The 24,441-nt window shown below is 41.7% G+C and overlaps 1 protein-coding gene across 1 annotated transcript; it reads left to right on the top strand.

Moving 5' to 3' along the window:
* The first annotated feature begins 21,849 nt into the window (after positions 1–21,849).
* Positions 21,850–23,291, top strand: LOC148043324 (uncharacterized). The gene is made up of 3 exons (XM_087726251.1): positions 21,850–21,969; positions 22,109–22,249; positions 22,975–23,291. The coding sequence occupies exons 1-3, from the start codon at positions 21,851–21,853 to the stop codon at positions 23,264–23,266; spliced, it is 552 nt and encodes a 183-aa protein (XP_087582377.1). The 5' UTR covers position 21,850; the 3' UTR covers positions 23,267–23,291.
* The last annotated feature ends 1,150 nt before the right edge of the window (positions 23,292–24,441 follow it).

Raw genomic sequence — 24,441 nt, 5'->3', positions numbered from 1 at the left:
TTTTTTGGTTGCTGCTGCACACTGCTGGCTCATATTCAAGTGATCATCCACTAGGACTCCAAGGTCCCTCTCAGAGTTACTGTTTTTGAGCCAGGTCTCATCTAATCTGTACTTATACCCTTGATTTTTCCTGCCTAAATGTAAAACTTTGCTTTTCTCCACATTGAAATTCATTTTGTTGGATAGGACCCATTGTTCAAGTTTGTCAAGGTCTTTTTGAATCCTGAACTTGTCTTCTGGGGTGTTGGTGATTCTTGCCAGTTTAATGTCATCTGTAAATTTGATGAGTTCCCCTTCTATTCTATTTATCTAGTTCATTTATGAAAATATTGAAGAGTACTGTATTATTATATGTGGTTAATCTTTGGTGAGATTCACAGCCTTTGGGGCTGGTTGGTAGCTCAACAGCTCGAGTCCTAACCAAGGACCTAGGAACTGTTAAGGTAGCGTCGGAGGATATAAGCTGTTCCAAGTAGGATGGTTTTTTGTAGAGTCAGAATGTTCAAGTCTGATAAATTTAAAATTTCCAAATAGCGAGGTAGCCCTTTAGGTATTACTCCAAGGGCTCCAATTACAATTGGGACAACACACGATTTCTTTTTCCACAGTCGCTCAACTTCAATTTGCAGGTCCCGGTACTTTGTGATTTTTCTCTTGCTGTTTATCTTCAATTCGTGCATCTACAGGTATTGCAATGTCAATGAACCATATTTTTTTCTTTTCAACTATTGTTATGTCAGGAGTGTTGTGGGCCAAGTGCCTGTCAGTCTGAATTCTGAAGTCCCACAAGATCTTGATTTTCTCATTCTCTAAAACCTTCTGAAGCTGATGTTCCCAGTGGTTTTTGCTGTACTCAAATCCAAACTTTTGACACAATTTCCAGTGAATGATCTTAGCAACGCGGTCATGGTGTTGTAGGTAGTCAGTTTGTGAAATTTTGCTGCACCCACTGATCAAGTGGTCGACTGTCTCGTCTTTCTCATTACAGAGGCGACATTTGCTGTTGGTGGTAACATGTTGAATGTTTGCCTTCATGCAGTTTGTGGCTAAGGCTTGTACTTGAGCTGCCAAAATAAAGCCTTCTGTTTCTTTTTTCAGTGCTCCTGATCTTAACCAGTTCCAAGTTAGCTTTTGGTCAGCTTTGCCTTCAATACTTTTCAAGTATTGGCTATGCATAGCTTTGTTTTTCCAATTTTCAGCTTGCTTCTCAATTACTTCTTTCTTATATTCAGCTTTTGACTTAGTTGTCTTTAAAAGGCCTCCTTTATTTACTTCCTTAATCATTGGTTCTTCACTTGTCTGGATGTAATCATTCAAGCTGTGTTTTTCTTCTTCCACAGTCTGTTTTATTTGTAGAAGTCCTCGACCACCCTCTGCTCTTGGTAAATATAATCAGTCAACGTCACTTTTATGGTGCAAAGCATGATTCATTGTCATAAGCTTCCTTGTTTTTCTGTCCAAATGGTCAAACTCCATCTGGATCCAGTCAATTATTCCTGCAGAGTATCGAATCACAGGTATAGCCCAAGTATTTATGGCTTTTATGATGTTTCCTCCATTCAATTCGGATTTTAATATCTTACGAATTGGTCGAATGTACTTGGCTGAAGTTAATTCCTTGACTTTATTATGCATTAAGTCAGAGGCCTCTAAAATCCCCAAGTACTTGTAGCCGTCTTCTGGTTTTACTGCCTTTGTCATTTCTTCATTCTCAAGTTCTATTCCATCATCTTCTATGACCTTGCCGGCTTTGGTTGCCATTGTTGCACATTTGTCAATTCCAAACTACATACCAATGTCTTGGCTAAATTCTTTTGTGCTTTCAATTAATAAATTCAGTTCAGCTTTTGTTTTACCAAAGAGCTTCAAATCATCCATGTACACCAGGTGCAAGATTTTCAGTCCTTTCTTTCCAAGTTTGTCTCCATAGTTCATCTTCTTCAAAATGATTGTCAGTGGTAGCATTGAGAGTATAAAAAGTAGAGGTGAAAGGAAATTGCCCTGGAAAATGCCTCATTTAATTTCAACTTCACCCAGTACTTCTTCATTAGCTATAAGCTTTGTTTTCCAGAGGTTCATTGAAGTTCCCATGAATTTTTGTATGTTGCTGCTGATGCCAAAGATTTTCAGTATGTGATCAACAGTTTCATCAGCTTCTTTGCAAAGTCTGCATTTGGCATCATCAGATAATTTTTCGATTTTGGCCTTAATGGCATTTGTGCGGATAGCTTGTTCTTGCGCAGCCAGGATTAGTGACTCTGTTTCTTTCTTTAATGTACCTGTTGTTAACCATAACCAAGTTTGTTCACTGTCCACTTTATCTTTTATTTTTTCCAGAAATTGGCCATGCAGTGCTTTGTTCTGCCAACTCTCCATTCTTGATTTTATCACATCTTTTCTGTATTCTTGTTTCGTCTGTTGGGCCTTCAGTAGATTTTTGTTCTTTACTTCGATTAATAGATGTTCTTGACTTTCTTTTAAATAATCAGCCAGTGCATGTTTTTCTTCTTCAACTGTTTGCTTCACTTGTAATAATCCTCTGCCACCTGATTTTCGGGGCAGATACAGTCGATCAGTATCACCACGTGGATGTAAACTGTAGTGCATTGTCATTAGTTTCCTGGTTTTTCGGTCCAAAAGGTCCAAATCAGCTTGTGTCCGGTTAACTATACCAGCTGTGTATCTTATAACTGGTATTGCCCAGGTATTTATGGCCTTGATTGTATTTCCACCATTCAATTTAGATTTCAAAATTTTCCTAACTCTGTTGGTGTACTCTCGCCTGACAATAGTTTTTACTTCTCCATGCTTGATGTTATCCAACTGCAGAATGCCTAAGTATTTGTAGGCTTCATTTTCTTTGCATTTAATTAATTGGCCATTGGGCATTTCAATTCCCTCACATGCAGTGATTTTGCCCCTTTTTATGGATACAGTGGCGCATTTTTCCATGCCAAACTGCATTGAAATATCGGTGCTGAATACTCGGACTGTGTTTGTCAGTGATTGGATTTCTATTTCTGACTTTCCATAGAGTTTCAAATCATCCATATATAGTAAATGCGAAATTTTTTCAGCTTCTTTGGCTGTTTGGTAGCCTAATTTCATTTTTTTAAAGATTACTGATAGTGGGATCATTGCGATGATGAAGAGAAGAGGTGAAAGTGAATCACCCTGGAAAATTCCTCGCTTGATATTAACCATTCCATAGATCTCATTCCCTACCGCCAACTCAGTTCTCCATTGTTTCATCGCCTTTTCAGTAAAGGATGTAATATTTTTGCTAATGCCAGTTGTTTCTAAGCATTTTATGATCCAACTATGTGGCAGTGAGTCAAATGCCTTTTTGTAATCAATCCAGACCATATTCAAGTTCGTTTTTCTGTTCTTACAATTTTCTAATATCATTTTATCAATTAGAAGCTGATCTTTTGTGCCCCTGCTCCTTCTTTTGTTGCCTTTTTGCTCTACTGGCAAGATGTTGTTTGTTTCCAAATAGTCCATCATGTTATCTGCAATAATGCCTGTGAGTAATTTGAAGGTTGTTGGCAAGCATGTTATTGGTCTGTAGTTTTCAGGTGTTGTTCCTTTAGTTGCATCTTTCTGAATCAAGTATGTTTTTCCAGTTGTCAACCATTCATCAATTTGGCCCTTTTGTAAAATTTCATTCAGTTGCCTGGCCAATATTGCATGTAAACTGGTCAGATATTTGAGCCAGAAACCATGTGATTGGTCCTTTCCAGGTGATGTCCAATTCTTTACCTTTTTTACTCGATTTTTGACCATCTCAGTTGTTATTTCTAATACTTGCATTTGTTTGTTGCCAATGCTTTTCTCAAAGTCATGTATACACTTTGCTTCCTTGTTGTAGTCCTTTGCATTTTCCCACAATTCTTTCCAGAATTCAACTGTGGCCTGTTTTTCTGGTTTTTCACTTTTGGTGTCACCATTCACATTAAGACTTTGATAAAAACGCCATTGGTCTGATCGAAATTGCTGATTTTGTTTATATTGGATGATTCGTGCCTCATATCTTTCAATTTTTCTAGCTGTTGCTGTTATCTGCTGTTTTACAATCTCTACAGCTTCATTGATGTTTCTTGTATCCAATCTATATCTTCTGATTAGCCGATCTATGATTTTGTTGTTTTTAAGCCGTTGTTCATGCATGTTCTTTAAGTTACTGGCATCTGCTCTTAATTTTTTGATTTTTTGTTCTAAACGGATTTTCCACTTTGGCTTTGATGCTTTTTCTGTTGTGTGATTAGGTACTTTAATTTTAATGCCTAGTTCATTAGTGACTATTACAGCTGTGCTGTACATTAACTGGTTTGTTTCCAAGATGGATTCCGGTTCAATTGTTGAAAACACTGCATTAACCATTTTCATGATAGGGGCCAAAATTGTCTTAGGCACAGTTTTTAGTGATGGTAAACGTTGCCTTTCCTCATTAAGCAGAAAATGCTCCATGATCTTATCCTTCAATTCTTTTTGTTTTTGAGTTAGTTCATCAGTTGGTTCAGTGATAATTGGTTCTAGTGGTGGTGATGTTATTTCCTCCCCGAGAGCTTCTTCTGGGAGTTCTACTATAATGTCTTTAGTTGTGTCTTGAATATTAGTTATTTCCGCTTGTGATATTGTTTTTTGGGTTTTGCAATTTGCCTGAATTTCCTCATGTTCAACTTCACTAAACACTTTATTCCGTATAATAAATCGCCTTTCATCTGCTAGTCGTTGTTCACTAACATTTGAATCTGGATGTTGTTCTTTCCATAATTCATACATTCGCTTTAAATAACCTCTTTTTTCTGGCTCTGAGTTGTAGTAACAGGCCATTATGGCACGGTTTTCATCTGCACTATATTTTTTGTCGTTTTGTTGGCTGGTCCACTTGTAGCCCACTTGTCGACGGATGTCCAGGGACCCCAACATCCGCCGCGGCCCTTGTTAACCCGCGCGACGACCGATGCGGTATGGAATTCTTATTTGTTTTTTTCACCATATTGTATGGGTTGGCGGGGTTTTTTTTACGGGACCAGATGCCAACCTGACCCCAACCCTCCTCCTTTCTCATCTGGGCTTTTGGAATAGCACTGGAATTATTATTATTATTATTATTATTATTATTATTATTATTATTATTATTATCATCATCATCATCTTTATTCATTAAACATGAAACTCAGCCAACAGAACATTCAAAAATGCATTATAAATACCAGTGACTGGTGTTAATGGTTGATACGGTTTGCTGCCAGCATCCTAGGTATCAACCAAGTATTTTCTTAAAATATAAGATGTTCCTAGTAGCAGGTTTTTTTGTAGTGCCGCTGGTGTTATTGCAGGAAGCTGCAATTTGTTGATGTATCTTATAAAATTCTTGGACATGGTGCCAAGTGCCCCGATGACAATGGGTATCACTGTTACATGCTTCATCCATAGCCATGTAGTTTCGATGGCCAGATCGCGATATTTCATTATTTTTTCTAATTCTTTTTCTTCGACTCTGGCATCTCCAGGAACAGCAATATCAATAAACTGTACACTTCGGCCCTCTACAACCATGATGTGTTGTGCTCCAAATGATGATCCGTTTGTATTTGAAAGTCCCACAAGATTCTATGACTATAACTAAGTGTTAAATCTATTTAGATAGCTGTATAAAATCTCCGGGGGGGGGGGGAAATGAAACAGAATATTATGTTCTTACTACCCCAATGATAACAATGGAGCAACTAAAGTTTACTGGACCATTGCAGGGTCTTCCTTTCTCCTAATACCAAGGACAGCACCAACATTGAGTTGACAATGTTTTCTCAATAAATCACAAAACTTTGTGTTCTAAGAGTTCAGGCAATATTAGCAGTTGTTCCTTACTTTAAATACAAATTCCTTCCATTATACAAAAAGTACAACTTTTGATCCAAAATATGTAAAAGTGAATTGTAGTTTAAAAGAGAGGATGTAGATTTAATTCAACAGTAACCACAATGTTGTGATACAGGAAGTCTTCAATTTACAACTACAAATTGAACGCAAAATTTTATGTATGAAGTTACTATATGACCTGATTCTGTTTATGACTGTTCTTATAACGGTTGTTAAACAAATCATGAGGTTATAAATCTAAATCCTACTTATCCAATGGGTGCTTTTGCTGGAAAGCAACAAAAAAAGTTGCAGAATGTGTCACATGACTTTGGGACACTGCAACTGGTTGCAATGTGAGCTGGTTGTGAAACACAACCATGTGACACAGGGATGGTATAGTTGCCATAATTTGAGGATAGGTTGTAAATAACTTTTTTCAAATCTTTCATAATTTTGAATGATTGTTAAATGAGTGGTTATAAATTGAGTACTACTTGTACAGTTTGAGAATATTTTAAAATAAAATAGTTACTTTTTGTATTTTCTTACAACAATATTGTACTACCAATTGATTGTCTGTGATTTTGTGTAATGAATCTGAGAATCTGTTGAAACACTAGTCCATTTTTAAATGTTCTTTCTTACAACAACCTGTTGCTTTTCATGCCTTATAGAGAAGAGATATATGACACTAAACACTCATGCTGAACAGGCCCAGTCATTTTTCAGATGTTTATAAAAAACAAGCAAACAAACCAGCCACTGCCTAATGAACTGAGTCTATCTTTCCAGGCTACTCACTGGTGCCAATTATAATTTCTTTTAAAGCATCAAGTGAAGGCAATATTCTTTTATCTGCCTCTAAGGTGAAGATAATATTCTCCCAGCAAAATTGAACAAATGAATAATTTGTGCTTCTGCTGGTCTCTGTTTTGTTTTGGTTGTGGTTTTCCTTTCCTTTTTAAATGACTTCTGTGGATTGTTAAGTGCTTTTGTTGTTGATTAGTGAATTTTTACTGTTATGGATTTGATGGGATGAAATGGATGGAATAGGATGAAGATACTGGACCAATGTATCTCTCAGAAGATATGCAAAATGAACATTTAGACAAAAGGACAGTGCAAGTAGTTGGTTGATAATTCAGTCATTTCAATAGGTGATAATTCAGACATCTTAATAGGTGGTAAATGTTCTGTCTTGATAACAAAATCCTGTGATAATAGATCTACACTTTAAAATTAAATTTCTTTCTCGTATTGTACCATATTGTAAAAATATTCATTAAACTTGTATCACATTATTAAATATACATCTATATCATCTCTTTTTTTCATGGGTTACAAACTGTATGTGCAATTCAACACAATATATAAAGTTTCTCATTCTCCCAACACAGAAACATTTAAAAATATAGACCACTAACATGTAATATTCTACTTCTACATCAAGTGTATTCAGGGTTTTACATTTTTACAATAATTCAAAACAATTTTTGTGCTGATGCACCCTACGGCACTGTATGATTTTGATACTGCAATGCACGGGCTGCACATTCTTTTGGTTATAAGAGCATGCTTGGCTTTTCCTGAAGCAGAAGCAATAAATCAATAAATAAATCAAGAAACCACCCTTTGGAAGCCTTGGAAATCATGTCTTCTTGACATCCAATTTGAGCTATAAGGACTTGACAGGATCAGAGGTCCTGATTAGAATATGAAGAGGAGCAAAACTTTAGCTTTTTTGTTGTTTCCCATTGCTGAAAACTGAACAAAGACACCTGATACATTAGGGACAAAAATTGGATTCAAATAATATTGATACTGTGTGAACAAAATTGTCAGATTCATTTAACATCTATATTTTTTTAAAAAATCACGTAGGGGAAAAGTAGATGTTCAAACATTCAATGAGGATTACCCCTAGCTTGATAGTCCCAAGGGTGCTTTTTCAAGAGGGAACCAGACTTTCTAGTTTTTCTTTGAAGGCATTTTGCTTCTCACCCAGCTTGGATAAGAAGCAAAATGTCATAAAAAAAACTCCAGAAAGTCCAGTTGCCTCTTGAAAAACCACCTTTTGGACAACCATGACCTGGATGACTGAGAATCTCCATAGACACCTAGCTTGATAGGTTGCATGTGATAAAAATGCACTGTAATAAATCACTATTTTACATTTCATTTATATTTGCAAAACTACCTTGATTTCAACAGTGTCTGAAGGTAAAGCAAGAGGAGTGAGAAAATGCTACCATGGTCTCATATGGACCTCAGGGTATTTCATTCGTTATTATGATCAAAGACCTGCATTTGTTTTCCACAGTATCTATTAGAAGCCAAAAGAATGGTATATGTGTCATGACTTTACTAGTCACCTCATGGGATGTAGGATATCACATATTTCCCATTGATCCTCCCCATGGATCCCCACATATGCCAAATCTCTATTCCCTTTGAATATAGGCATTGTTAGATTCACTATTAGCTTCATATCTCAATAAGGTAATACAGTCATCAATATAAATATTATTTGTCTTGCAGTCATTTATATACACACCAGCCACCCAGGTATTATATGCAGAAATGAGCAATAGATCTGACTGCTGTTCTTTTCCATTTCAGTATTTTATTTAAAAACACAGATATTTCTCCCAGTCTCTACCTCTGATATTAATTTTTCAAATATCTTTAAAGGCACTTTATCAGTCTTTCCTGTTATTTTTTATGAATACTGCTCAATGGCTTTTAGCATTTATAGCAGTGATATAAATCCATTTGGCTCTGAATTTTTCTTCTAGTTTTATAAAATTAGACCAAACCATAAGTAGCAATAGTAATAGCACTTAGTCATATATACCTCTTCACAGTGCTTTAAAGCCCTCTCTAAGTGATTTACAGAGGCAGACTATTGCACCCAACCATTTGGGTCCTCATTTTACCTACCTCGGAAGAATGGAAGGCTGAGTCAACCTTGAGCCTGGTGAGATATGAACTGCTAAATTGCAGGCAGCAGAAATAATCTGCTGTACTGCACTCTAACCGCTGCACCAACATGGCTCATGTATTACAAGTTCTTGTTGTTGCTGTTGTTTTGCATATTACTTATGGTTGTATTTCAGTCATTACTAGCAAATGAAAAAAGGCATTTGTGATTTACGGTAACATGGATTAAGAATAATTGGCAAATTTGAAAGAATGTTTTGGGGAGGGATTCATATGTTCCTGTCTTTAGTTTGCAGGGACATTAAAACAAATCCAAATAAAATATTTGTTATTAATTCTCAGGCAGGCAAACTTTCTCTGCCTTATTTTTCTAATGAGGCTTCTTTTATTTCTTTATTTGAAAATAATCAAGCTGTGATATTTTACAAAGATGAATTCTGAATTTTTCTCTTGTTTATCAATTAATAATGATCTCATCAAAATTCTTTCTATTTTGTTTGCTGCCAACTGAATAGAGAAAATATCTGAGAAAACTGTTTGTGATGATTATCCTATATTAGGTTCAGTTCAACAATAGTGACACCAGGGAGTATCTTCTGACCCTCCAGATATTTCTAAACTTCAATGCACAGTGGTCCTAGCTAATATGTCCCCTTCAGCCAGTCATTTCTGCCAATAGTGAATGACATTTGGAACTATAGTTCAGAAATATTGGGAGACTTACAAATTTCCTCTCTGAGATATATCCAGGACTTTAGTCTTTATGTTGCAGAAGTATTTGTCAAATTTTGAATAAAGAATTCCTTTGGGGCAACAGTATAAAGTATAAAACATCTCACTGAATGAGCTGTTACACTATTTAAACATGTCTTTAAAGTCTGAACATTCATTAAGTTTGAAGTACAAAATGGATTTCAGACAGTCCCAAAGAACATTATGAAGCCTATTCTAAAAGCAGTCAACTTCCTTTATGATCACTGCTTTTGATTTTATGTTTATAAGAAAAATCCGTTTGGTAGGCAGGTGATAAAATCTTTGTGTATTACATACACCTGTACTGACAAATGTATTTTCCTTTCAGCTATTCTTGAACTCAGAATAAACTCTGAAATGCTAGAACCTACTACGGTGCCTATAAATGCAGTGGTAGTATGGTTAATGCATACTTATCAGAGGTGGGTTCCTACCAGTTCGCACCTATTCGGTAGAACCGGTTCGTCAAATCTACCGAACCGGTTAGAAGAGGTTCCACTAGTGGACCCGGAAAGCAGGCCTCACCTACAGAAGAGGTTCCAAAAATTTTTGAAACCCACCACTGATACTTATGAACCATGAAGGAAGAATACAATAACATTTGAAACAGTGAGGGCTATGGATTAAAGCAGTTAGATACAATATGAGCCCAGAATTCTATTAGCCATAATAGAACATACTTTCCCACTGAGACTTTATCCATGAATAGCATGACAGAAACTGGGGTATTAATATAACCCCTTGCAAAGCAGCACAGGCATTTTTCCTAATGGCATTTCATTATAGTTTATTAGCCACCAACCTTCCTGGGAAGATTGGGGCTAGTTTCTAATACAAAAAGGCAAACCTTCTTTTTTCTTTTTCTTTTGAAAATTAGTATACCCAAGAAATTTGGAACTTTTTTTTAGTGAGAAACAACAATCTCAGAATGACAAGAAGGGAAAATGATTATGAAACTGTTCATTATGTGCCTGTGGACCCTTTGTATAATCAGTATAATGTTCTGTCCAGGGCATTAAACAGTTGCTTGGCAGAATAGGAAAACATAATGGAAGCATTTAAGTCTTTTCATGACAGAAAAGAAAAGAAAAATGGGGGCCAAACTTATACTGTGCTCCACTGGAATTATTCTTGATTTTAAAGTGTTTTTCTGTTTTGGATGGGTGAAATAGGGAATACATTTGCCAATCTATATTTGTAAAGATGCCCGGATATGTCAGAGAGACCACTAAATAATATCATAGCAACATATTATAATATATGTACAACTATAGAGGTTAAAATAGCGGTTTATTCCTTATTTAAGTAATCCATTTTAATCCTTATGTTATGGCATACTGGATCTTTCATTTAAGTTAAATTACATTGCTCTCGAAGTTTCATTTTTAAAAAAAATGTTAAGCAAGTTATAAAATATTTGCTAGATTTCACAGAATAATTTAATACCGTGTTTCCCCGAAAATAAGACAAGGTCTTTGCTCCACGAAATATGGCCTTGGCCTTATTATAGGGGGGGGGGGAGAGCTTATTGGTTTGGGGTTGCCGGGCAGCTGCTCCCTTGCAAACTGGCTCCCGAAGAGCCGGGCAGCCATGAGGTGACCACACTAACGAGCAACCGCCCGGCAAACTCGCTCTCCATCTGGGCAGAGTGCCATTCACTGACCTAGGGGGTATCCCTAAGGCGCCAAGGCACATGGCGCTCTGCCCGCTCCCCTGATCCCATGGCTTGGCACATTCAGGATACCCCCTAGGTCAGTGCATGGTGCTCTGCCTGGCTGGAGAGGGGGGCCAGGGCGCTGCTGCCGTGCTCCAAGCATAACTTCTTCTCTGACTTCCCAACTCCAAAACTCGACTGCCAAGTCTTCCAGCAGCAGCCGCTCTAGGAGTGCACTCCATGGTTGTGGGCCAGCTGCCGGACAGAGAGTCTTCGAGACAGAGAGTCTTCCAGCAGCCAGCCCACAACCATAGAGCATACTCCTAGAGCTGCTGGAAGACTCATCAGCTGAGCTTTGGAGTTTGGAAGCCGGAGAAGAAGTTATGCTTGGAGTGCGGTGGCGGCCGCAGCAGTGGCGGCCTGGCCCTGCAGGGAGAGCTGGGCCAGGGCATGGTGAGGCTGGGAGGCATGCTTGCTGGGGGTGGAACAGGCGCTTGCGCAACCCCCCTCTCCAGCCAGACAGAGCTCCATGCACTGACCTAGGGGATATCCCAAATGTGCCAAGCCGCGGGAGCTGGGGGGCGCGCAGAGCACCATGTGTCTTGGCACCTTAGGGATACCCCCTAGGTCAGTGAATGGCACTCTGCCCGGCTGGAGAGGGTGTTTGCCGGGCGGCTGCTCGTGAGTGTGGTCACCTCATAGCTGCTTCGCCCCTCAGGCTGTGCCTGGCTCTTCAGGAGCCCGCTCACAAGGGAGCAGCCACCCAGCAACTCCCCCCTCCGGCCAGGCTGAACGCCACTCCCCAACTTAGCGGTATCCCAAAGGCGCCAAGCAATGTGAGCGCCTTTCCCTCCGCAGCTCCCACGGCTTGGCACCTTCAGGATACCACTAGGTCGATGAGTGGTGCTCTGCCTGGCCAGAGGGGGGGTTGTCCAGGGGGCTTATTTGGGGGGGGGGTTATATTTTTGCCCATGTGAAACTATACCTTTCAGAGGATAGAGGAAAGCTAAAATTTCAAATTTATATGGATCAATAGTAATTCATTACAGTTTAAACTCTGATTATGAGCAATTGATTTGCTCAGTAAATTTTTGCTGTTGCTGATTGTCAGGGTCATTTAATTGGAAAGATTTGTGTCCTTTTGTAAATGTCAATCTTTGGTTTGAAAAAACTCAAATAATCTATAGCATCAATTGGTTATTGATTTATATCATATAAGCCGTTTCATGAGCTGACATTTGTAGAAGTACTTTCATTGTCTGAACTGGATTTTTTGTTTGTTTAATAGCAGTAGCAATAGCAATTAGACTTATATACCACTTCATAGTGCTTTATAGCCCTCTCTAAGCAGTTTACAGATTCAGCATATTGCCCACAACAATCTGGGTTCTCATTTTAATGACCTCAGAAGGATGGAAGGCTGAGTCAACCTTGAGCCAATGAGAATCAAACTCCTGGCAGTCAGCTGAATTAGCCTGTAATACTGCATTCTAACTATTGCACCACCACAGCAACCGTACACAGAAACAGTAGACTGCTGTTTCCAAGAGAATAAAGACTACAAAAGATAGGGCTTGAAATACTGACAACCAAATGATATCACCCAGAAATGGCAACAATTCTATTATAGTGAGAAAACACTTTCAAACAAAAGTGAGGTAAAAACAAACAAAACTTCAAACCCAAACAAATCTAGTGAAAGGCAGAAGAGGAGGTAGAAATAAGGTTTGTCACTTGCAAATGATGATGGTGGTGGTGGTAGTGGCAGTGGTGGTGATTTTGATTTTATCCATTCAGTTGTGTCCAACTCTTGGCAATTCTATGGGCCAGTTCTCTCCACATCTTCTGATCTTGCACTATTTCTTTGAGTTCTTCTATGTTCTGGTTGATGTCTGCTTTGATAGTGTCCAGCCACCATATTCTTTGACAGCCGGGTTTCCTTTTACTGCTAACTCTTCCAAACATAATTGCTTTCTCCAGTGAATTCTTCTCATGACATGGCCAAAATAAGGGAGGCACTTTTTGTGATTTTGCCTTCTAGTGACATGTCCAGTGTTATGTACACAAGTACATTTGCTGCCCAAGGAATATTCAGGAGCCTTCTCTGCAGTGACGTGCAGTGAGCTTTATGGCTGGTGAGGCAGCAATTTTTTTAGACTTGTGGACTTCAACTTCCAGAATTCCACAGCCAGGCATGCTCAGTTCCAACTTAAAGCGACAGCATTTCCCCCCCTCAAAAAATAAGTTTTCCCATTCTTTTTCTTCTCCCTTCCCTTCCTTCCTCCCTCTCTCCTTCCCTCCCCCCTCTCTCAAACAGACACACACACAGAGAAGTTGGATCCCTCTCTCACTCACTCACTCTCAAACAAACACAAATACAGAAGTTGGATTGGATATATTTTCCAAAGGCTTGAAAGCAGCTTCTCTGCCATACCCCTCCCCCGCCATTTGCCTGCTGCCTTCCGATCGGAGCCTTTGATTGCAGGTGGAGCCACGTTGCCTTTTCAAACTTGTAATCATATACTTTTATCCAGCTTTGTGTGTGTGTGTGTGTGTGTGTGTGTGTGTGTGTGTGTTTGAAAAGGCAACGTGGCTCTGCATGCAATCAAACTTTTTGAATTCCTCCCCCCTCCCCCACACAAGCACCTTTTCCAGCTGTTTCAGAGAGGATTTCAACTCGGCTTTTGCCTGCCCTCATGAAAAGAAAAAAGCCTCTAAAAATGCCCTCTACAGGAGGCGAGAGAACCACGTGCCTCCTTTGCATAAGAAATTTTTCATCTTTTAACCCTTGCTTAACTCTGCTCAAGTGAGCATAAAGCTAGAGTAAAGGAGGCCCGTAGTTCTCTCGCCTCTCACTGCAGTTAAGCACTAAGCAGAGTCATCCACTGTGACTCTGGCAGCAACTACATCAGCCTTTTTCCTTTTAATTATTCTTTTCTTTTCCTCATGATGCTGGTGAGGCCCCGCCTCCCCTGACTGCACATCCCTGTGATGATGATTTTGGGTAATGAAATGTCTGCAAGCAATAAACTAAGCTCAGAGAACACCAAGGACTCTACATTTCAACCCTGAGCTACAAAGATTCTCTTCCATTATATCTCATCTTGCAAATTTAAAACATGGGGGAAATTTTATTTTCTAGAGTGTTTCCTATGTGGCAAGTTGGTGATGTTCTTTCATTTTTTTCAACAACTAGGATGATAAAATATTGAATTAAATTGAATTCTTCAGCTAAAGGGGATACCACGGTGGATACAATTTTCCCAGGAAAACCTTCATGTAGGATTTTTTTCTTGTATCTGCTGTTTCAAGTTTATAAAAATGCAAAAAAAGCAGATGAGACCACAACATATATGAGGAACCATGGGGATTTTAGTTTGATAGTTTGATAAGTTTATTTATAGGCCGCCCTTTTCCCTGAGGGGACTCAGGGCGGCTTACAACTTATGGGGAAGGGAATACACACAATGACATATAGAAACAATACATAATTAAAAATGGAAGCAACATTCATCATTCGGGCGGGGACAGATTATAATCTTTAACCCCAGGCCTGACGGGATAGCCAGATCTTGAGGGCTGTGCGGGAGGTCTGGAGGGTGGTGAGGGTACGAATCTCCACGGGGAGATCGTTCCAAAGGGTCGGAGCTACTACTGAAAAGGCTCTTCTCCACGTAGTCGCCAGTCGACACTGACTGGCGGATGGAACTTGGAGGAGGCTAATCTGTGTGATCGAATAGGTCGCGAGGAGGTAATTGGCAGGAGGCGGTCTCTCAAGTACCCAGATCCACTACCATGAAGGGCTTTATGGGTGGTGAGTAGCACCTTGAAGCGCACCCGGAGATCAACAGGTAGCCAGCACAGCTCGCGGAGGATAGGTGTTATGTGGGCAAACCGAGATGTACCCACAATCACTCGCGCGGCCGCATTCTGAACTAGCTGAAGTCGCCGGATGCTCTTCAAGGGCAGCCCCATGTAGAGCACGTTGCAGTATTCCAGCCTAGAGTTCACAAGGGCACGAGTGACTGTTGTGAGGGCCTCCCGGTTCAGGTAGGGCCGCAACTGGCGCACCAGGCGAACCTGGGCAAATGCCCCCCTGGTCACAGCTGACAGATGGTGATCAGCTGTGGGTCCAGGAGGACTCCCAAGTTGCGAACCCTGTCTGAGGGGTATAATATTTGGCCCCCCAGCCTGAGTGATGGAACACTAGCCAAATTATTGGGAGGGAAACACAACAGCCACTTGGTCTTTTCCGGGTTGAGTAAAAGCTTGTTAACCCTCATCCAGTCCCTAACGGCTTCAAGACCCCGGTTCATCACGTCCACCGCTTCATTGAGTTGGCACGGGGCGGACAAATACAACTGGGTATCGTCCACGTACTGGTAGCATCTTATCCCGTGCCTCCGAATGATCTTGCCCAGCGGTTTCATGTAGATGTTAAATAGTAGGGGGGAGAAGACTGACCCCTGCGGCACCCCATATGTTAGGGGCCTAGGGGTCGATCTCTGCCCCCCAACCAACACCGACTGCGACCTGTCCGAGAGGTAGGAGGAGAACCACTGCAAAACAGTGCCTCCCACCCCCACCTCCCGCAGTCGTCGCAGAAGGATACCATGGTCGATGGTATCAAAAGCCGCCGAGAGGTCAAGGAGAACCAAGATGGAGGGATGGCCTCCATCCCTGGCTCTCCAGAGATCATTGGTCAATGCGACCAAAGCGGTTTCTGTGCTGTAACCAGGTCTGAAGCCGGACTGGAATGGGTCAAGGTAACTGGCTTCCTCCAAGGACCGCTGAAGCTGGGAGGCCACCACCTTCTCAACAACCTTCCCAACAAAGGGGAGGTTGGAGACTGGACGATAATTGTTAAGAACGGCTGGATCCAAGGATGGTTTCTTCAGGAGGGGTCTCACCACCGCCGCTTTAAGTGCGGAGGGGAAGAACCCCTCCCGAAGGGAGGCGGCAACAACCGCCTGGATCCAGCCCCGTGTCACCTCTCCGCTGTTGGCAACCAGCCAGGAGGGACATGGGTCCAGTACACAGGTGGAGGCACTCACAGCTCTCATGGCCTTGTCCACGTCCCCGGGGGCAACATCCTGAAACTCAACCCAGTGATGGTCTACCAAGTTATCCGCCTGTGCCTCGGCTGGATCTGCAAAGGTGGAGTCCAAATCTGACCGAAACCGAGCAACTTTGTCCGCTAAGAACTGGACATAATCTTCAGCCCTACCCTGCAAGGGGTCCCCCGTATCCCTCCTATTTAGGAGGGAACGGGTTATCCTAAACAGGGCGGCTGGGCGGGACTCAGCGGACGCAACCAAGGTGGCAATATATGATCTTTTTGCTGTCCTAAGTGCCCTGATGTACTCCTTGGTGCAAGTTGTTAAGAGTGCTCGGTTCGATTCGGATTTATCGGACCTCCATAGGTGCTCTAGGCGTCTCCTCCGGCGCTTCCTCTCCCGGAGCTCCTCGGTGAACCAAGGAGGCCTCCGGGATCCGCCACCTCGGAGTGGCTGTAGTGGCGCAATCTGGTCAAGGGACTCCGATGCTGACGAGTGCCAGGCAGCAACCAGAGTCTCCACCGGACTGTGGGCGAGAGTATCAGGAATAACCCCAAGCTCCGTCTGGAACCTCAAGGGGTCCATAAGTCGCCTGGGGCGGAACCACCTGGTCGGTTCCTCCTCCCTACAGTGGGGGTTTGGTCTCCGGAAGTCAAGCCTCAGCAGGCAGTGGTCTGACCACGACAGGGGTATGATCTCATTACCCCTCAGACCAAGATCACAAGTCCACTGCTCCGAGAGGAATACGAGGTCGAGCATGTGCCCCGCTGAGTGGGTTGGGCCCCAAATTACCTGGGTCAAGCCCATGGCTGTCATGGAAGCCATGAACTCCTGCGCCCCATCAGAGTGTTCACCGAGCGAAGGCAAATTGAAATCCCCCAGGACCATAAGCCTGGGGAACTCAATTGCTAGCTCGGCTACCGACTCGAGGAGCGAGGGGAGGGCTGCTGCAACGCTGTTGGGAGGCAGGTACGTTAACAGCAAACCCACTTGACCCTTGAGGTCCAACTTCACCAGCAGGGACTCACACCCGATAAGCTCCGGAGCAGGGATCCTACGAGGTGCTAAAGACTCCCGGATAACAATAGCCACACCCCCACCCCTTTCCTGGGCTCTCGGCTGATAAAGCACCTGAAATCCTTCTGGGCACATCTCTACGAGGGGGACTCCTCCCTCCGGGCCCAGCCAGGTTTCAGTAATACATGCCAGGTCTGCCCTCTCGTCTAAAATTAAGTCCTGGACGAGGGGAGCCATGTGAACTACAGACCTGGCATTTAGCGACAACAGCCTGAGACCAGGGTCCTGATTACTCGCGCCATCTGGCCTCGGAGTGGAACTCATAGGGCTGGAAGGAGGGATCTCTGTGACGTAGCGAGCCCTCCTTCCCCGGTAATGGCCAGCCCTAAAGTCCCCGCCATATCTGCCCCTCCCCGTTATGACCGCAATGCTCCGACCCACTCCCGTGTCCGTGGTTCCCTCAACCACCCCTATAGCTCCCGTGTTCCCCAGCAGGCCCTCCGAATCAGACAGACTCATTTACTCACTCAGACAATCCCCACGTAATAATTAAAACACATAAAAATACAGTAACAATAGGGTAATAAAAGTGGGCCATTCATTCAATCACAAACAAATCCCATGCACTCACCATACCAGTTAAAAAATGCGCGGTTAGAGTGTCCTTGGCCGCCAGATCAAAAGGCAGTTAAAGGGGCTGCCGGAGGTGTTAAGTCCGGGCTGCCAAAGATGTGGAAAAGGGCAAAGTCTGAGTGGCTGAGATGGTAAAGTAAAGGTTTGCCATTTGCCTTTGGTATTATAACTATGATATCCTTATTTTGGTGGCATGAGGGCACCCTTTGTCCCCCTTCATATTCAAAGGTGCCCATTTCTTGTGAGCCATATAAGGCTCACCCCTAGCACCTATCCACAGCTAGATAAAATATTAAGGCCGTGTCATGAAACACTGATTGTGATGACTTTGACTGCTACACATATATATATATCCAGGATCCCAATCCTTGTGCTGAGGCGTTGAGTAGTTGGGGTGCTGAGTAGCGGAGGAGCTGAGGTGCTGAATTGCGGAAGTGTTGAGAAGCTAAGGTGCTGAAGTGCAGAGGTTCTGAAGTGCGGAGGTTCTGAGGTGCTGAAGTGCTAACGTGCGGAAGTGCTGAGGTTCTGAGGTGCTGAAGTGCTCAGGCACTGAAGTACTGAGGAGCTGAGGTACGGAGGTACTGAAGTGCTGAGGTGCTGAAGTGCGGAGGTGCTGAAGTGCAGAGGTGTTGAGGAGTTAAGGTGCTGAAATGCGGAGGTACTGAAGTGCGGAGGTTCTGAGGTGCTGAAGTGCTGAAGTGCTGAGGTTCTGAGGTGCTGAAGTGCTCAGGCACTGAAGTGCTGAGGAGCTGAGGTGTGGAGGTATTGAAGTGCTGAGGTACAGAAGTGCTGAGGTACTGAAGTGCTGAGGCACTGAAGTGCTGAGGTGCTGAAGTGCGTAGGTGTTGAGGAGTTAAGGTGCTGAAGTGCGGAGGTTCTGAAGTGAGGAGGTTCTGAGGTGCTGAAGTTCTGAAGTGCTGAGGTTCTGAGGTGCTGAAGTGCTCAGGCACTGAAGTGCTGAGGAGCTGAGGTGTGGAGGTTCGGAAGTGCTGAGGTGCTGAAGTGCTACAGATCTGAAGTGCGGAGGTGCTGAAGTGCGGAGGTGCTGAAGTGCTGACTTCTGAGGTGCTGACGTTCTGAAGTGCGGAAGTGCTGAGGTTCTGAGGTACGGAAGTGCTGAGGAGCTGAGGTGCGGAGGTGCTGAAGTGCTGAGGAGCTGAAGTGCTGAGGAGGTGAAGTGCTAAGGTGCTGAGGTGCTAACGTGTGGAGGACCAGCGGATCCGGGTAAGGACACACTTCTGGAATTATGGTCCAGTGGGTCACAGGTCACACTTCTACAGCTGAGATGTCATTGCCCACCTTGCACCAAGCCTTGATGACATGTTTGCTTTCAGTATTTAGTGAAATTTGGGGGGAGGGGGCAGACACCTTGGTGGATGTCTGTAAAATCCTGTTGCCAATCCCCATTTTAAAGGCAGATAAATCATAGAATAAATATAGAGTATCAAGAAGACCTCTGCTATTTGTCGACCTCCGTTCCGATCAAACTTTGAAGAAAAAAAGCTTGAAACCTCAATAGCTGAGCTTGTTTTGCATATGAAGCTTTCATCACTATTGCAAATTTTGTTGATGCAATTGTGATGTCATGCGACCTCACAAAAAAGGTACTGTGAGGAAGTAACTTGTTGGGATACCTTTGCAGATTGGCGTTTGGGAACAAAGTGAGAACTTCATCTTGCCTTTAGGTAAGATGGCCCGCATATAAATAGGAAAATTGAATTCTGTGGGGTTTAGATATGTAGGCTGTAGCTTCTAGGAACAATTGAAGGGGTGGAAATCACATGGGGAACAGGAATGTCTCTGACATGTTGAATTGTCTATCCATCTGCTGTCATGAAAAAGATCATAAACGTCCCCTGTAAGTCATAGGAGATTGAAAAGTAGCTTAAGGTTATGGGACCTTATCAATTGGAATAGAAATGCCAAATATTTAGTTGAAAGAAAAAAAGGAAAGGGGAAACTGCTGGGGAGGGAAGGGCAACGCTTGTCCTAAAGGATCAGAGTAGAGGAATTTGAGGGCAAATGTAATTAACCAATCATGTCCTATTCTAGAAATTGTCTCTCAAGTTTACATTCCAATTTTTGAAATAAAAATGCCAAAGCTATTCTGCCTTGTCACCTCTTTATCTTCTAGTTTCCATCACTGATTTTACGATGGAAAACGATCGGTTGAGGAAATTAAGAAAAAACATGAGGCGTCTCCAAAAAGAGGTAAGAGAAAATATTTGTTCGTAGGCTGTCACAATAAACATGTGATGGAATCAGAGGTGGGATTCAGCCTGTCCGTACCTATTCGGGAGAACCGGTGGTTAACTTTCTAAGCAGTTCGGAGAACCGGTTGTTGGAAGAAATCTGATTTTGTTTTTTTCCACTTTACAGGGCCAATCCTGTAAAGAAGGCAGGAAGGAAACATTCTAGTGTTGTTTCTAGCCTAATCTTTATTGCCCTGCTTACAGAAACTGCCTCTCCGGTTAACCCTTATTACATTGTAACAGCTAAGGCGAAGCCCCCATCGACGTGAGTGACATTGAGTTGGCCACACCCACCTAGACACATGACCACAAAGCCCTGCCTACCCAGCTGGTCATTAGGACAGAGAACAAGTTGTTCAATTATTTGAATCCCACCACTGGATGGAATGTATAGAAATTTAAGAAAGACAGGCAGATTAGGTAGTTCGAGACAGACAGAAAGAATATTAATTGTGGTTTCTGTTATGCCACGGTTAAGGCATCAACCTGCAAACTCAGAGACTGACATTTCTTGATCCACTTTAGAAGCAAAGCCAAGTGGGTCACCCTGAGCCAGTTAGCTTCTCTTAGCCCTAGGAAGAAAACAACACCAAATCACTTCTGAAAAACCTTGCTAGGAAAACTGCAGGGACTCATCCAGCCAGTCCCTGAGAATCATTAAAAACAGGGTCTTTGGTCATTGCAGGAGGAACGATCGAGACTTCCTTTTCTGTCATCTACCACCGAAGAACGGAGACGTGCTGAGGTATATAATGTATACTTGTAGCTCACCTTAGAATATATTTATGAGAAAAATAAAAACAAATGATTTCTTCATAATTGGTAATTGTGAATAATGCATGTGCAGCATATTTTATAGAGTATATATGTTCGCTTTATATTTCTACTGTATGGATGAAATCCATACACACGCACATCTATTCGATACAAACTAGTTTATTTGTAACTTCTATTCAAGAATGGCAATTGTCAGAGTTCATGCTCATTCTTGGTTGGTTCCTTCTTTGCCACATTAACTAGTTTCTTTGGCCACATACAACACCAATGACAGTGAAATAAAATGTAGATGATTCAGATTTTGTTTGAACCACCGTGTTTTGCATTTCCTAAACAAATGAACTAACACTAAATTGTTCTTTTTCTATAACCTTTATTGCCTGTATTGAACATCTACAGCAATAAATCAGGAGTTGCACATTTGTGCTCATCTTGACATGCATGATTTTAATATGCACAAATATGCTTGTCTACACACCAGACTTTTTACCTAAAGAGGATGTTTCAACGAATATCTTCTTTACACTGACATGAGAGAATTTATGGAAAACAAATTCATGTAATTCTTCTCATGATTTTTCAGACAAAAACTGAAAAACTAGAAGGAGATCTGAAGGCAGCAAGGGACCTGAGTTATACGTAAGTCTTTGCATAGTTCATCACATCATTTTATAACCCTATTCAGTTCACACTTTCAATACAACATTCATCATTTCTCCATTGGCAATGGGACTGGCCATTTTATGAAACAAGTGATGGAAAATTATATTCTAGTAAAGCTTGGGAAAAAAGGGTGGAATGTGTTGTAATTATATCAAAAGGTTGATAATTCAAGTAAAAAAACAACAACCCAAGGGCCTAATTTCTCTCTGGTCTTCATAATTTGCAGAAAGACAATGGAAACCTTGAAACTTCTGGATGAAAAAGATGAGCTCAAAGTCCAAATTCAGGACCTTATACAGAAAAACCACCAGCTGGCCAAAGAGTATAAAGATTATAAAGAAAACTTGAGCAGGTTAAAAGATTTAGATAGCCACCCTGACTTTCTCTTCCTTTCTCAGCTATTTCAATTAGTTTTAATTTTAAACAAGTTTTATAATTCAAATAAAAAAACCTAAGGGAGCTAATTACACTTTGCTCTTGATATTTTACAGAAAAATCGGTTCAGAGGAACTTGGGCAGCTGGAGAAACTGAGGCAAGAGAACGAGAGACTCCGCTGCAAGGCTCAGAAAGAAGCTGCAGAGAAAGCAGAGCTCCTATGTGAGAATAATGATCTCAAAGAAGAACTTAATAGGTGAGAAATATTTAGATAGCGATTTGACTTTTTCTTTCAAATTCAGATTTATTTATTAGATCTCCTAGGCCAGATATACTGGATAAAAGAAGGGTTCCATTCATGTATGTATGTATATATGTATGTATATATGTATAACTGAGTAAGAGAAGAGCAATAGTTATAATGGAATGCAATAATAATTAGTAATTCAAGTAACAAATTAAGAGGGCTAATATCTCTCTGGTCCTCATAATTTACAGAAAGAGAGCAGTGATCTCAAAACTGAGCGTAGAAACTGAAGATCTCCGAAACAAAACAGAGATTCTGACCTTTAAAAATATCGAACTTACCGATGAGAAAGAGGAGATCTTCAGGGCGTACGAAGAAATACTGTGCAGGTGAGAAATTTTTAGATAGACACCACAAACTATTTCTTCCAGAATTTCATATTAGGGTCTCCATATCTTAGACAGCTTGGAAAAACCTGACATTCTCCTTACTTTAGAAAGAAATTAACAAACTATGCCTCTTATACTTTTACATATACAAATCTAGGAGTTAGTCCCATGGAATGGGAAGATAGGTATAGAAGAGACTTTTCAATCTCCATCCCCTTGTGCCCAACAATATTTATATACTTTCAGAGTGAGAGTTTCCTGACACCAAAGCAGTTCCCGTTATTTTAACTAAGAAGACTTTGTTGTTGGCCCAGATTCACAGCTAACATTCTGATTTTTTTTCAGAGAGGAACTACTGAAGATATGCCACTGCACCTTACTGAGACACGGACACCACATGGAAGACAAGACAGAAGCTGAAGAGAAAATGAAGACTCAAATGGTGGAATATCAATTGAATCCAAAATGGCTTAAAGCTTCGGTAGACAAAATTAAAACATCTAAGGAACCCGGGTCAAATATTCTGAGGTGGCTGCAGAAATCTCTCAAACTCCTAAAAGAGGATTCCTCTGAATGGTCAAAACACACCCTGCCAGAATGGCTTAAAGCATCTGCCGCCAACCTCCCGGAGGAATGAGCTAAGGCAGCCAGGGAGGATGTGAATGATTGGCTATAGACATCAATAAATCATCTCCAAGAAAAAGGGCCAGGAACGTGCAAGTTAGATGTGGAGGGATGGCTTCAAGCATCTATTATAGGCATTCAACATCTACTAAAGTTCAGGTCAGAGTCTCGTGGAAGCCGGAAAAAAAAGGGATGGCTTGCTGAATCAATAGAAAACCCAAAGAAGGGGACTTCCTGTGGTGACGTCACCATGCTTAGAGTGGAGGGAAGGAAGCTCTCCTAACTTCTAACTCTAACTCCTTTGTTTGGGCTCTTTTTTGAGCACTGTTGATCCTGAAGGGGTCAACAGATTAAAGGGAATACTCTGTAGATGCTGGGGTGATAAGGCAAATCCCCCCACAGATAGGAGAAACCCCCTAAACGGACAAGGAGATATCCTACAAAAGTTCAAGTCAGAGTCTGGTGGAAGCCAGAAAAAAAGGGATGTCTTGAAGAATCAACAGAAAACCTGAAGAAGTAATGTCCTAAAGGATCTGAAAAATATGTTAAAATGACTTCGAGGATCCTTAGAAAGCCTGTCCCTTTCTAGAGAACCTAGACCAGTTCTTGAAAAATGTCTTCCACAATCCTTGAAAAACCCGAAAGAGGAAGGTCCTGAAGTATCTCAACAAGATGCCAACAAATGGCTTGAAATAGCTATAAAGAATCTTGAGAAAGAAGGACCTAAAATGCCACTCCTAGATACTCAGGAATGCCTTGAAGCCTCTATTAAAAGCATTTGGGATCTACAGAAGTCCAGATGAGAAGGTTTGAAAAATCAATAGAGAACCTCAAGAAGCAATGTTCTGAAGGAACCGTGGGAAATATATTTCAATGGCTTCAAGGATCCTTAGAAAGCTCTGCATTTTCTGAAGAACCTATACCACTTCTTCAAAAATGGCTTCAGCAATCCCTGAAAAACTTGGAAAAGGTCCCGCAACATACAAACAAGATGCCAAAAATAGCTTGAGGTATCTGTAAACAGCTTCAAAGAGGAAGGACCATGAAGTATCCCATATGGTCCTCAGGAATGGCTTGAAGCATCCATTAAGGGCATCCAGGATCTCAAATAATCTAAGGAATCAAAAACAAGCAGGGGAAAGACGAAGGAGAGAGTGATTTGGGTAGAACTTGCTTGTTCTGAAAGAA

Source organism: Thamnophis sirtalis, unplaced genomic scaffold (genome assembly GCF_051295495.1).
Source record: "Thamnophis sirtalis isolate CommonGarterSnake01/CBP01778 unplaced genomic scaffold, rThaSir2_p1.2 scaffold_12, whole genome shotgun sequence".
Lineage (NCBI taxonomy): Eukaryota > Metazoa > Chordata > Lepidosauria > Squamata > Natricidae > Thamnophis > Thamnophis sirtalis.
The sequence above is the reverse complement of the archived record's forward strand: the minus strand, read 5'-3'. Positions and strand labels throughout refer to the sequence as shown.

Coding starts and splice junctions, on each gene's coding strand:
- LOC148043324 (XM_087726251.1), top strand. CDS start 21,851: ATGGAAACCTTGAAACTTCTGGATGAAAAAGATGAGCTCAAAGTCCAA. Junction 21,970..22,108: donor TATAAAGAAAACTTGAGCAG/GTTAAAAGATTT, acceptor GATATTTTACAG/AAAAATCGGTTCAGAGGAAC. Junction 22,250..22,974: donor CTCAAAGAAGAACTTAATAG/GTGAGAAATATT, acceptor ATTTTTTTTCAG/AGAGGAACTACTGAAGATAT.